The 15100-nt window shown below is 44.7% G+C and overlaps 1 protein-coding gene across 10 annotated transcripts in view; it reads left to right on the top strand.

Annotated features, from left to right (window-relative positions):
• BRAP (BRCA1 associated protein) overlaps positions 1-8060 on the top strand; it is a 101540-nt gene extending 93480 nt beyond the window's left edge. For 8 of the 10 annotated variants that reach the window (XM_064578392.1, XM_064578390.1, XM_045887636.3 and 5 more), the window contains 2 exons: positions 3102-3205; positions 5646-8060. In XM_064578392.1, the coding sequence (XP_064434462.1) occupies positions 3102-3205; positions 5646-6009 (468 nt within the window). In that variant the 3' untranslated portion in view covers positions 6010-8060. Of the gene's footprint in view, positions 1-3101; positions 3206-5645 lie in introns of those variants that run through there. The other 2 variants (XR_010407411.1, XM_064578393.1) reach the window with 2 other exon arrangements.
• The last annotated feature ends 7040 nt before the right edge of the window (positions 8061-15100 follow it).

The following is a 15100-nucleotide window of genomic DNA, read 5'->3' as shown; positions in this document are numbered from 1 at the left end:
GGTAAGATGGAGGCAAGGGCAGCCCTACATAAAAGCTGGAAGGGCTTGAAAAGGTTTTGTTTTCTAATATCAAATATTGCTTATCCATAAGTTAATGGATGATGCAGGCTTTTTGTTCCTGCCACTGTCCTCCTTTTGATCAGTCCTCTGTCCATTGGCACCTCCAGCAGGAGACCATGTGCAGGGAGAAACAGTAATAGACCATGGGTTTCACTAACAGAAATTCTTGTTCGTGGGCCTCATTGTGGACTTGTTACAATACGGTTCCTGCCCCTACTCCCCACCATGCCTTAGGTAGTGCGATTACTATAGCGTGTGAGAGTCTGTTCTGGAAGCTCATGCCCACTCGAAGGTTCTTGTTTTAGTGGGACTTTGTAGGAAGAACATAGAGCAGGCAGTCAGGACAAGTGAATTCCCCTAAAGAGCCATCTTTTCTCATTGGACCTGGAGCTCCATGTAAATCAGTATTTTTCCAGCTGTGGATCGTGAAATGAGTTTGGTAGAGTGCAGCTGGCATTTTTATGAAACAGGATAGGATGGGTATAAAATATCAGCGCATTGCCATATTTAATAATGTTGTGAAGCTCTTGGCGTCAATTGTGTGTGTATACTTATATTGAATGTTTCTTATTGTGGGCTCATAGAAAGGTTTTAAAAAGCACTGATTTAAACCATTGTAACATTTGTGTATAGCAATTGTAAAGAGCTTTTTGGGGTTACTTGGTTTTCATCTTGATTTAAGTGCATTTGGCCTAAGTATCTTCAATGAGCAAAACATATACAGTTTGGTTCCTTTTGATACTTGTTTTCGTCCTTTCCAATTTCTCTAAACTAACAGGAGTCAGTTTAGGAGAAAACGTACAAAGGAACTAATGGTCTTTTATTTTATTTTATTTATTTATTTTTTTTTTTAAAGATTTTATATATTTGACAGAGAGAGACACAGAGAGGGAACACAAGCAGGGGGAGTGGGAGAGTTCGGAGAAGCAGGGCTCCCTGCTCAGCGGGAAGCCTGCTTCTCCCTCTCCCACTCCCTCTGCTTGTGTTCCTGCTCTCGCCGTCTCTGTCAAATAAATCAATAAAATCTTTAAACAAAAAACAAAAAACAACAATATTGGGGAGGAAATTAATACCAACCTAGAAAGAATTAGAGCAATTTTTAAAAAATTTTTTTTTCTTTTTTTTTTTTTTTTTAGAGAAAGAGCAGGAGAGGGGGGAGGGTCAGAGGGAGAAGCAGACTCCCTGCCTAGCAGGGAGCCCGATGCGGGACTCAATCCCGGGACTCCAGGATCATGACCTGAGCCGAAGGCAGTCGCTTAACCAACTGAGCCACCCAGGCGCCCCTTAAAAAATTTTTTTTAAAGAATTTCTTTATTTGACAGAGAGAGAGAGCAAGCACAGACAGGGGGAGGGGCAGAGAGAGGGAGAAGCAGGCTTCTCACTGAGCAGGGAGCCCAATACAGGGCTGGATCCCAGGACCCTGGAATCATGACTTGAACTGAAGGCAGACACCCAACTGACTGAGCCACTTAGGCACCCCAAATTCGAGCAATTTTTAAGCTGTTTTTTTTTTAAAGATTTTATTTATTTATTTGACAGAGAGAGACACAGCGAGAGAGGGAACACAAGCAGGGGGAGTGGGAGAGGGAGAAGCAGACTCCCCGCAGAGCAGGGAGCCCGATGCGGGATTCGATCCCAGGACCCTGGGATCATGACCTGAGCTGAAGGCAGTCGCTTAACCGACTGAGCCACCCAGGCGCCCTTAAGCTATTTTTATTTTCATGACATAGAGGAATCTTCCTCTAATTGCGTGTTCTTCCAACTTAACAGAAGTTGGGTATAAAGTTAATTTCTATAGTTATTTTCTTCTTATTAAAAAAAACAAAACAGTGCTGTTAGAAATCTGTTAGGTAGGCCATGTGGCAAGTTTTTAAAAGGAAGTATGAAAAGCAGTGGCCCTTTTTCTAACATGATGGACAATGCTAAGGGTTTATATCTGCCAAGGGTCATTTTTCCTTTGCCGTACAGCTGTGACCTGCAGTGTAGTACAGGGAGGTTTAGAACTTGGCTCCGCATCCAGATTTGGTGTCCAGTCCTGGACCCACCATGCTCTAGTTGGGTGACCTTGGGCAGATTGCCTCACCTTTCTGTAAGCCTGTTTCTGTAAAAGGTTGCCACATTGAAGTCTCCAGCTTCTTACAAGGTATAAAGGAGATACTGCTTACAAAACACCACCTGGTATGTGGGCCGTAGAATTTAAATTCTCAGTCCCTGTCAGTTGCTGTTATTACTGCCTCATGATCCACCCAGCCTCACTACTTCTCCTTCTCATCTAATCTTCGCCCTGTGTCCTTACCTCAGTAGGGCTGAGGCATTTCTCAGTTGTGTAGATCGTCACACCTGGGTGAATCCAGCATCTACTTAGCTAGACTTCAAAAGTCTCTTGGTTTCCGACACAGAATACACTAGAATTTTAAAATTCTCTTCAATTGCGTGCTCGCTTCGGCAGCACATATACAAAAATTCTCTTCAATTGCTAAGACAATGTGACATGAATTTGTTCTCTCTATATTGCACTTACAAATTAACTCAAAACAAGAACTGCTTATGTTCCATGTGGCTTTGTGGTACATGAGAAAATTAATAAAGAGCTTGGGAGAGGGGCCCGAACAGTTAAAATTGGTTATCACCATTTTCTTGGATTAAATTAGTTTGTTAGATTATTTCGATAGTGATTTTTGGAATGTGATCTCAGGAGGAAATAAAATGATGAATTAAGAAGAGTAGGCTCTGGTCTGGGCTCTGACAGACCATCTCCTGCTCTGCTGCCTGAAGCTCTTCCTTCACTTTTGAGTCTTCTGCTTGACATTCAGCTGCTCCTGATCACTCTGGTATAGACAAAAACAGTAAGGCGGGGAAAAGGATTTCTCAGAATGTTTATTTCCATTACAGAAATTCTTTCAAATGATCGTCTCACCTTTTCTTAGTTTGGTTTGTCAAAGTTATAGACAGGTGATTGAAGAAAGCGTGGTGAAGTTAGCCCCAGAGACCACACAACTATGCCTCTGTGAAGTGAAACTGACCTCTGTTTGCTCTTCCAGATTAACAACATGAAGACCAAATTTAAAGAAACAATTGAGAAATGTGATAATCTGGAGCACAGACTAAATGATCTCCTAAAAGAAAAGCAGTCTGTGGAAAGAAAGTAGGTGTAATTGGTCTCTTTTAATTAGCTTTTTCATTGTAACAGGCTCATAAATAGGTAATCTTCATTCTGGTGGAAACACTTTCCAAATGTGTCTATCACTGGGTTTTCAGGGGTCTGCCTATATAGAGAGCAAACTTATTGTGACTTTCCGTTTATTAAAAACTATAGCGTTTCGGAAGAATGAAGGGGGGGGGAATCGGAAGGGGAGACGAACCATGAGAGACGATGGACTCTGAAAAACAAACTGAGGGTTCTAGAGGAGAGAGGGGTGGGAGGATGGGTTAGCCTGGTGATGGGTATTAAAGAGGGCACATTCTGCATGGAGCACTGGGTGTTATGCACAAACAATGAATCATGGAACACTACATCAAAACTAATGATGTAATGTATGGTGATTAACATAACAATAAAAAAGTAAAAAAAAAAATACATAGCGTTTCATGCCAGGTGGATGCCATGTGGAATGCAGCACTCTCCCCCGATGTCTTTGCTTATTGTATGTGCAAATATCTTTCATTTTTGCCTCTAGAAAGCAACTGCCTTGTGCTCAGAGCTGCAGTTTCTCTAAACCATGTGGCTGAGAACTCTCAGGAGAATGACTGTCTAAGGCGGAGACAGTGTGTACTCTGGCCTTAGACAGGAATTAAAGGCCAAACTTGTTTAATATGGTGCGAAAAGCTCAAAAACAGTGTGGCAAAAATGTATTCTACTGTTAGGGGAAGATAGTTGCTGCTGATTGAAATTACTTTCTAGTTTAAGTATACTCACAAAAATAACTGATTTTTTACTTCTGGACAAACAGATACAAAATAAATTTAAGAAGGATAGCTTTAAAAGTTGTTTTGTTTTTTAATAAACCTTTATTCTGGTAGAAATTCAGATTTACAGAGGCTACCAAGATAGTGCAGAGTCCCCATTTACCCTTCACCTGTTTTCCCCCTATTCGAAAGCGGGGGTTATTTTAATAGTTTGTTGTTTTTTTTTTGTATTGTGGCAAAATCTATATAACATAAAATATGTCAGTGACGTTAAGTGGCATTCACAACATCCTGCTCCTGTCACACTATCTGTTTCAAAATTTTTTCTTCACCCACAACACTCTTCACCAAAGTTTTTTTGTTTTGTTTGTTTGTTTTCTTTTAAACATTTTGTTTGTAAGCAATCTCTGCACCCAACATGGGGGCTCAAACTCACAACCCTGAGATCAAGAGTTACGTGCTCTTGAGGCAGCCAGGCATCCAAGGGTTTTTGTTTGTTTGTTTTAAACTTCTGTAAAAACAACACTACGGCATTAAGAGAAATTAAAATATTCTCCTATACTTTCAGCTCCCTAACAAACTATATGAAAGAATTAAAACTGGAAGGTTTTTTCCACCCTGTAGAACATGTTATCTATCTAGAGGTTACCATTATTAATTAATAGTACCAGTGAATATTTACTCTTCCAAATCTTTTGCTCACATCTCACATACATAATCTTTTTTCTAAAAAAAAAAAAAAGAATAATATTAGGTATTCTGTTTGGTAAATATTCTGTTTTGGAGGTTTTTTGTTTTTTGTTTTTTCATATTGGTACATCTAGATTTATCTTCATAAAGGTTGCACAGTATTCCATTGTCTGGAGGTCCCATAATAATTTTAACCAGTTCCCTATTGATGGATGTTTAAGTTGTCTCAAGTCTTGGACTACTATAAACTCTGTTGCAATGAGCATTTTTCTCCATGTTTCTTTCAGTGTAGTCTGAAATATATTCTGTGGGATATATTCTGTAGGATAAATTCCTAGAATAGGTGTGGCAGAGGGCATTGTAAAATTTTGATTTTTATAGGTATTGCCAAATTGACTTCCAAAGAGTTTGTAGCAGTTCCTGTTCCAGTGCCAATGTGTGGAAGTTCCTCTTTCCCCACGTCTGAGCTCTTTGGCATTCTGATACATAAAAATGGTATCCCAAATGGTGTTTTAATTTGTAATTCTTTACTTATCAGTAAGATTGAGCATCAAGAATAGGGCACTCCCTATCCTTGGAAACTCTCCTCCAGCGAATGCAGTGAGGTCAGAGCGCTTGACTCTCCGAGAATGTCACTTTTCCTCATAACTTCTTTATCGTAGCTGTTATCTCTAAGCCACCTATTTAACCACAGACTGCAAAACAGAGAAGCAGTAGTTTTACCATGAATCGCAGAATCGTTTCTGCAATTGAAAAATGCCTGATGCTTAGAAAAATTGTCCTGAAGCCATGCTGTTAACTCGAGCAAAATCCTTGCTTTGTAAAGCTGTTGCAGTGGCAGCAAACCAGTCTCCTTCCACCGCACGGGGGAGGAGTCCAGTCCCTAAATGGATTCTGAGATCACAGTGCCTCTGTTCAGTCCCAGAGCAGAAAGGGGACTGTGTCAGCAATTGAAAATCATGCTTTTTTCTTCCTTTGTTTTGTAAAAGGTGCACCCAACTAAACACGAAAGTGGCCAAACTCACCACAGAGCTCAAAGAGGAGCAGGAAATGAACAAGTGTTTGCGAGCCAACCAAGTCCTCCTGCAGAACAAACTGAAGGAGGAGGAGAGGGTGTTGAAGGAGACCTGTGACCAGAAGGATCTGCAGATCACCGAGATCCAGGAGCAACTGCGTGACGTCATGTTCTACCTGGAGACACAGCAGAAGATCAACCACCTGCCTGCTGAGACCCGGCAGGAAATCCAGGAGGGACAGATCAACATTGCCGTGGCCTCGGCCTCCAGCCCCCCCTCTTCGGGCAGCAGTGGGAAGCTGCCCTCAAGGAAAGGCCGCAGCAAGAGGGGCAAGTGACCTCTGGGAAACAGGTGTCCCTGAGACTGTTCTCCCTGGCACGGCGAGGGTGTGCTGGGGCTTCAGCTACGTGTGAGGGTGGACCTTGAATAAGTACAAGTGAGGACGGAGCCGCCGTTGTTCGGATCTTTTCTTGGCTGGCGTGCGCTGTAGTAACTGGAGGGCCAGTGGCCGTGGCGAGGAGAGCTGGAGGGCCGGGGCTTAAGATGTGGCCACTGTTTCCCACCATAGGAGTTCACTAACCTCAGACATTCTGATGACCATTTTGCCTTGCTACTTGACAGAAGCCCCAGCTCTGCTCTGCAGTTTTCCATTGTATTTATTGAGTCGGTGGATTTGACATTCAGTTCTGGGGTCGGTTCAAGACGTCACTTTTTTTTTTTTTTTGGCAACCTCAGAGGTCACGTTACCTGAGGTCATAGCAGCTGCTTTAAAGAGAGGTTTGCACTGGCCACTGAGGATTTACGAAAATTCCCTAGCATTAGTCTCCTGTCATTGTCCTCCCTCCCTGCAGTCTGGGAATTGAAGAATTGGTTGAAGGTCACAGGAAAAGAGGCTGGGCCAGTAAACCTTTAGTCACTAGCCTGTCACCAGCAGCCATCTCTTGCTCCAGGGCTAGCTCGGAAAAACAAACAACCCGCCCAGGCTGAGCGGACCCAGTGTAGGAAAAATGGTGGCGCTTCTACTTTGTTTTCGATGACTCCACACCACATTATGAACCTCAAGTAAGGAGGAGGCTGAAGGGTTACTCTAAGACCCAGCTCTCAGAGTGGATTTCCTAGCATCTAGCAAGAATCAGCAGGCAGATTTATCATCCATGTGAAAATGCAGAGTGAGGCCTCTGACTAGCTGATTGTGTATTTTGCTGGGATCAGTGTTTTCTGAATGTTTACAAAAGATCGGGCTGCATGTTCAGGTTGCGGCTAGAGGGAGCTTGGGCAGATTTTCAATGATGCTTTCAAGATACAACCAAAGGCTGTTTCTAAATCCGAAAATTAGAATTTTAACAGAGCCCCTTTAAAAGAGTCATGCAATGCTTGTTGTGAGCCAACAGAGGGGCTGTGTACTTTCTCTAGAAACCTTAACGTCAAGTAATTCATACTACGAAGTAATTGAGCAAACTTAAAGTAAGACCCGTGTTGGAATTTAAGCTTCCTAAAGAGGTAGCTGGATAGGTTAACAAGACATGCCGTTAAATGATGGGGTTGGTTTTCTGCTTTAGAATTAGCCAGAGTTTTCAAATGATCACATTTTAGAATTGTTTTTTAGCCTATGGTTAGATGTCATCCCCTTTGGCCTAAATGTCTTATATGTTACTTGTTAGTGCACAAACTGTATTGTTAATCACTATCCATTTTTGTGGGATGTGCTGTAGCATTTCCCAAAAAACCTCATCTGTAACTTTGCAAAATGAATGTACTCAGACATTCTCAATTTTTACTTAGGGCAGACCAACTCTACAAGTCCCCCTTGGACTTATATATACAGATATCTTAAAGCAAGAGTGGGAATGTAAAGCATAACCTAATTCTCTTTCCTATAGAGATTCTATTTTATTTAAAATCTATTTTTACACTAGTTAGAATCCTGCTTTTTTGGCCAAGTACTTGTCTTGCATGTCTGACCTTGCAGAAGCTGGGGTGGATCGTAGCATACTAATTAAGAGAATTAGAAGTAGTTGACAAAGCTTGCTCGCTCCTCATTTTCCCATGATCACCTCCGTCAAGCAGCCCTACCACCAGCTGGGAGAACAGAGCTTCAGTACAGGTGGGCTAAGTGCTCTGAAAGGCTGTGCCCAGAGGAATGAGCAAATAGGCAAATGTTTCCAAACTACTTGAAGGTTTAAACATTTTTTTCCAGAAATAAAGAATCTTATCAAGATATATTAAGAAACTGTCTTTGAGGAAGGTCAAAGAGTCATGTTTGAATTTGACAAAATTACATAAGGTAGAAACTGTTCGTGTTTTCTTCAGGATGGAAATGAACCACTTAATATATCCGTACTACCTTGAACAATGAAATTGCATTAAAACAACCAAACTTTGAAATGATTCTGCCCTGTGTGAAATTTGTGTCTCTGATTGACATTTGCTCGGGAGCTCGTATCTAAATAACCTAAGAAAGTGTCATGACCTGGATTTAAAAGAAGCATTAAAAATCATCGCCTCAACAATAGAGTGAGCAGCTAGATTATTCATCTCTCCAGCCCTTTGCTCCAACTTCCCAAACTAATAAAAAGTAGAATAAGGAAAATTACCTCAATTTGGAGGATCGGGATAGTCTGAGACAGCCCACAACTCTTTTGCAAATGGAAAGCAATCCATTTACACACTGGAGACTTTTTCCCAGGCCCTATTGCAAGCTGAGGTCGTTTTGCTTTTTGAAACCATCCCAGATGGGACTGGTTAGGACACACGGGGTCAGACAAAGCCCTGAACCAACTCCCAGCTCCAGGCTTGCTCGGGGAGGTTGTCCTCAGCGCGAGGCTAGGAAACCAAACAGCCAGCCAGTAGAGTGTGGAGAGCTTGGCAAATCACAAATGAACAACCTTCTGTCATCACTTGGAAACCCCTCTCCTGGTACAGTCGGGATACACAAATTACAAATACTATCCTTAAGATTTGGCTGCTGTGCACTCTGCCACGTTGCTTGGGCTGGTGGCCGACGGGCTCACGTGATGAAGTCAATGGTAAAAAAGGAAAGTCGCTCTCACATTTGAGGAAAGTGATTTCGTCTTCTCCAGGAAAAAGCTGAATTAACTGCCGCAGTGAATTCTGCTGCGTTAATTTCTTTCTTGGCAGCGGAAGGGAAATTTTTCAGGAGTCTCTCACGACCCAGTTCCTGCTCCTTCATTGTGCTGGGGGATGTCTACACTGCTCAGAGACCTGGCTCTCACCTTAAGTGAGTTTAGGAAGCCACCAAGTGTTCTCTGACAGGCTTCTGCTTCAAGCCAGCCCTTTTCATTCTTGTCTGTGAAGGTTCTTGAAGTGGGAGTCCTAGAATATCTGCATAGTGTCTACACCAACAGATGTAGCTTTTTTTTTTTTTTAAGATTTATGTGCAAGAGAGCATGCATGTGGGGGGATGGGGCGCAGGGAGAGAACCCTCAAGCAGATTCCCTGCTGAGCACGGAGCCTGACTGGGGCTGGATCCCAGGACCCTGAGATCATGACCTGAGCTGAAACTGAGAGCCGGACACCACCTACTGAACCATCCAGGCTTTTAAAGTAGATGTAGCTTTTAAAGTTAAAATTTTTAAATGACGGGAAAGAGTAAAGTAGTAATAGGAAGAAAAGCCTTTCCTTTCAGGAACCTCCCCTCCCCATTTTGCCCCAGAGCCAAAGCCCAGCGTCTCATCCTGTGCAGCCCGAAATTCATTCCCCACCCCCACCCCTCCAAACACTACACTGCCCTCAGCCTGGAGCAAACAAGTATTTTTGCATTGGTGCATTGGGAGACCTCAAGGAAGTTTATATATAAAACTTTTATTTTTTACCCTCTTTGGTGGGGGGCATGGGGAGGGCTTGTGGCCTCTTTATCCTGATTAATGTCATAATCAACTCCTTTATGCCTTCTTTTCATCGTTTAAAGGTAATGGTAACCATTTACCACTTCCTGGTAACCGTTTTTACCCTGCCTCCCTGGGACTCGTGCCCTCCCTGGAATGCTCAGGCACTTAACACTATTAGGTTCTGTTAGACATTCATTTTTTTAAAGCTGCACTTCCAGAAGCCAAAACTATCTCAGCATCATTTTAGCTAGTATACTTTTCACGAACATGAAGCAATCTCTTACTGTAATTCTGGAAGCTTAGGCGAGCGCGAAGGGGGCTCTGCAGTTGGTTCTTAATCTGGATTTTGTATTCTTGCTCACTAAAGAAGGCCGGGGAGAGATGAACAATCTGTTGTTTTATAAAAGATGATTGTGGTCTTTGGGGCCCAATGTTGAATTGCTTCGGGTCAGAAATTTCTCACTGGAATCATCTGGAAAATGTGGTTTTGGTACTTGGCACGGAGCAGTGCTGGTGCAGATAACATTTATTACTCCAAGGCTAATTACCAAGTGCTCTAAGTGAACTAAAGCTGCTTTGCCTTTTTTCAGACCGTGTTCTAAATCCCCTGACCCAAAACTTTCAGATCCAGCCTTGAAATAAATGCAGAGAGCTTGGTATCCTAGTATAATACGACTGATGGTGAAATTCTTCTCAAAAGATAAAAGCTGAGCTATAGCACTGATCATAAATGCCGAATAGGAGAAGCAGTACTGACCTGGCCTCTGTGGAGATGTCTTTCGCCATCTTTTGTCTGGAAGGAGCCAAAGGTCCCAGACCATATCTGCCTGTATGTCCATTTCCTTATTTAAAAGGGAAGGGTGCCCTGAGACCCCTCCAGCCGAATTGATTTGTGATTGTAGATTCTCAATCCCATGGGTATGGCCCAATGGGCCAAGAGTCCAGACTCCCTAGAGGGCTGGGCACAGTTGAGTGCCATTAAAAGGATGTGTCCCCACCACTTGAGAAACTAGACAGTGTCACTTTGCATCACTGACATAATGGTTAGCCCCAAAAGACTGGTGCTAACTGAAAAGAAGGAACACAAACTAATTTCGGGAGCAGAAGAACAAGATCACAGAGAAAGACCGAGAAGTGAAGGAGAGTCCATGGAAAATTTTAGGAGGAACAAGAGAGCTGCTCTCCTGGAAACACTCCAGTGGAGAGCAAACAAATTGTGACTTATCACACACAGCCAGAGGGTCCTCCCGCAGCATTTTCCAGGAATTATCTTTTGTGAAAGACTTCGCCTTAAATCGTGGCCATGCCCATTCACACATCCTAACTGATTCGTTTGTGCTCACACGGAAACTATGAGCCCAAAACCGTTTGCAGAAGAGACAGCAATAGAAGAGCCACGTCACAACCCCCCCCACCTCCCAGCCCCACCTGTCCTTGGGGAAAAAAATTAAAATCCTCTTTTCAAAATGCATGCCTCAGGAAAACAGCTTCGTCGCATGTGTTTCCATGCTGCGGAAAATCAACACTAACTGGCTTTGATCCCAAACAGAGCCAACTGCAGAACGCTGAGGTTCTGCAGCCAGGAACTCGGAGGCCTCCTCTATCCACCCTCCCCCCAAGCACATTCGACTTCAATTATGTGGGAACATGCTGGGCTGGGGGGCTGCTGCCAGAACTCTCCTGGCCCCGAAGGAGGAGGCCCCGTGCTGAGGCCCAGAAGCTTTCCTCAAAGTCCATACATGCTCTCTCAGCTGCCGCCAATCGTGCACTCTCCCTTTGGCGAGATTCCTAGCTCTGTTTGGCCAGAGTAACGCTAAAGCTCTCCCTTCTCCCTTTCTTCCTATGTGCTCGGTTCCCCTCTCCCCATGGCCCCCTTTCCCCTCACTATTATAAATAAGAATGTTCCGCTGCTTTTCAGAACCAGAATAATCCCCAGAAGTGGAGCCTCCACCTAGCCCTGCCTCTCTCCTGTCTGAGCCCTCCTCGGGAGAGGGCTTTTTGGTGAACTCTTAAAAAAAAACCAGTTTTCTTTTCACCTGCCGAGATAACATTCTTGTGAGAAGGGGGGTAATGGACGCTAAGAACCCCGATTGTGTTACTGTTAGCCTGTGTGAACCTAAATTGACTTGGAACAACGTAGAAGAACATCCCCAGCAGAGAGCTTTTTTTCCAGCACCAGTTACCCCCAAGTAGGCAATCCAGAGGGGCAGACCCAGAACCTCTGTTTTCTTTGGTAGGACCCAAAGCCAAGAGAGAATTAGAAGCGCAGAATTAGAGAATTCTCCTTCACTGGCTGAGCGTTAGAGACGGGAGCAAGTTCTGCCCTGTTTTGATGCGTCTGATTCGAAGGGCTAGTTCACATTTGTTGAATTCCTGCTGACCGGACCACAGTTCCTATGCTGAGTACTTTCCATGTGTTGTTCTGTTCTGTCCTCCGTGCCAGCCTGTGAGGTAGGTGGAGCCACCCCACCATACAAACTGAGAAACTGAGACCCAGCAGGAGTTAAGTCAGAACTGGCTGAGGTCGCATCACGGATCCCTGATAAGAGCACTGCTCCATACCAGCATTGCCTGAGTCCAAAATCTGGGCTCTTGGCCACTCCGCTCAACTGGCCCCCCAAACCCTGGGACATGGGGACAGAAAGGACACAGCTCCCAAGTCCCCGTTTTGTGGTTGCTTTGGGAAAGGAGCAGAGTACGGAGTTGAGACCACTTTGGTGTGAGTAAAACAGTCCTGTACACCCACCTTCTGCAAGCCTCCCCTTCTCCTCATGGAACTTTCTAACTTCTGTCTCCTCTCCCACTTCAGCGGGGCCTGAGCCAGAGCTGATACAGAAGGAGGAAGAAAACCACTCCAGTGGTTCCCCCCCGCACCACCCCAAGGGCTGGCTTTGGAAAATCACTTCATTCTGATTGCCTGTTGTGGCCCCTTCACCCCGGGGAGGCTTGGGGCCCAGTCCACACTAACCATTTAAGCTGACATCTCAGTTCTTTTATATAGAGCCTCATGGAAGCCAGGGTGCTTTCCCCAGCTGGAAAAGTTGCTTCTGGAACAAAACTATCTAGACTCTAAGGAGTCTTGTCTTTGAGAGTGTAGACTCAGTTACTGCCCCCAGAGGCACAAACAGGAATAAACAGGCTAACTGGAAACTTCAGATTCTAGAGGGATCAGCTTAGCTTGTGGCTTCAGTTTATTACAGAATAAATGGAGAGAGAAAGCCTAGAACAAAATTTTTATAAACTACCGGGGGATGTTACAAAGCAGTGTTAAGTTGGCAGGTATAGACTGGTCAGTGTTTGTCTGCATGTAAAGGTCATCCAAAACCTTTTTCTTCTTTTTTTTAATATTATAACAAGTCAAATTTAATTTAGAATACAGATGCAGTACCTATTATCCTATTTACAATTATATATTTTAAATGCTATAAGATAATTGCAAGAGCATTGTATTTTGAGATATACACATATATGTTTATTTTTTAAATATAATTAGCATATAACAGAATGTAGGTCTCAGGCGTTCAGTTGGATGAGTTTTGACAGTTGTCCACGTCTGTGTAATCACCACCCAAATCAAGATGTAGAGCATTTCCATCCCCCCCCCCTCCAAAATAGGATGTTTTATTTTTAAAGCAGGAAAATAGAGGAAAAGTAAAAGCAGTCTTATCTCAACAGAGGAAACCATTAACACTCTGGGGTGTTTCTTCTAGTGTTTTCTAGGCTCATTGTTTCTATATGGTTTATTTGTTCACTCAGTAATTGCTTGAGGGCCTACTAAGTGCCAGACCCTGTCAGGATTCGGGGGCTATAGCAGTGGATACAACAGTCCCAGGCATTTCTGCCTGCCTTTTTTTTTTTTTTTTAAAGATTTTTAAATTTATTTATTCATGACAGACAGAGAGAGAGAGAGAGAGGCAGAGGGAGAAGCAGGCTCCCAAGGAGCAGAGAGCCCGATGTGGGACTCGATCCCAGGACCCTGGGATCATGACCTGAGCCGAAGGCAGACGCTCAACCATCCGAGCCACCCAGGTGCCCGCATTTCTGCCTTTCAAACAAACAAACGAAATTGTATGAAATTTCAGAAAACGTAAGTGCTAGGAAGAAACAGTGTCAGGGGGCAGGAGGGAAGGGCTGCTTTAAGGAGGGTAGTCACAGATGCCTCCGTGGTTGATTGTGTACAAAAAGGGCTTGCTTCGGATTTTCAGCCTCCAGAACTATAAGAGAGTCAACTTCTCTTTGTTCTAAGTCCCCGGTTTGTGGATCTTTGTTACCCTAGGACACTGACCCACGGGTCTTTGCTTCCGTTCCCTCTGACAGCTTGACGGCTGCTACCTTCCCTGGCCGTTTCCTACTCCTGCAGTCCACCTGCCTAAGCGTCGTGTCCTCCTGAGGGCCCTCCCCGTCTCCAGGACGAGCCTGGCCTCCCCAGGCTGTGGTTTGTCTGCACAACAGCAGCCATGAGTCATTCCTGGTCATCTTCACCAGCCCTCAGAAGGAGAGGGCTCCTCAGGGATGAGTCCCAGCCTCCGTCTTCCTTCTCTCTCTCTAGGTGAGAAAGACCATCTCGATGCCATGAAATCCCGTGCCCAGATTTCTCGCTGTGGCCTAGACCCTGCTCTGAGCTCCAGACTCCCAGATCCGTCTGCTTGCTCAGTGTCTCTGTTGGGATGTTGTGCACACATGTACCTTTACATGTTTGAAAGGAACACTTCTGTTCTCCCCCCACAAATCTGTCTCTACCCCCAGCTCTGGTCTTTTGTCTCAGAATAAGAACCATCCTCATCCATCCAGTAACTCAAGCCAGAAGCTGGGCATCACCCTTGACTCCGCCCTCTTTCCCCTCCCCTGCTTCGGCAGCCCCCCCCACCACCACCCCCCAGGTCTCTGCAGAACCCACTCTGTCCAAGCCACCATCTTCACTCCCCCGGATAGTTGCAGTGGCTTCCTTGCTGGTCTTTCCACCATTACTCCTGCCCCCTTCCAAATCATTCTTGACACCCCCACTTATGGCAGTAATAAAGCCCATCTGTGATTTTCCCAGATCTTAGAGTAAAACCCGAAGTCTTGCCTCGGCCTACAAGGTCTTGCGTGATCTGGCCCACCTACCTTTCCAGGCTCATCTCACAGCTCTCTCCCTCCCTCTCACTACCTCCCAGCCCCCTTGAGACTTACACGGTGCATTCGTCTGCTAGCACCTCCATAACAAAGTGCCACAAAGCGAATGGCTCAAACAACAGAAACGCGTCGTCTTGCGCTCTAGAGGCTGAAAGTCTGAGATCCAGGTGCTACAGGGGTGGTTCTGTCTGAGGCCGTGCAGGAGGGATGTGCTCAAGGTCTCTCCTTGCCAACTGAGATCTGGCAAGTCTGCCTCCGAGCCTGGAGAGGCAGTGCGGGGCAGAGGTTTGTGCCCAGGGCCTGGGTTCGAACCCCAGCTCTGCTACTGCCTGGCTGAGTGATCTCGGGGAAGTTATGTGACATTTCTGAGCAGTGATTTCATCTCCAAAATGGAGATAGTAGTAATAGCTGCCCCTTGGAAGATTTGTGGGAGGATTAGAGGAACTGGGGCTTAGCTTAGCTCCG

This window comes from Mirounga angustirostris, unplaced genomic scaffold (assembly GCF_029215605.1).
Source record: "Mirounga angustirostris isolate CCGP_5_RB_7025 unplaced genomic scaffold, mMirAng1.0.hap1 SCAF_14, whole genome shotgun sequence".
NCBI lineage: Eukaryota > Metazoa > Chordata > Mammalia > Carnivora > Phocidae > Mirounga > Mirounga angustirostris.
The sequence above is the reverse complement of the archived record's forward strand: the minus strand, read 5'-3'. Positions and strand labels throughout refer to the sequence as shown.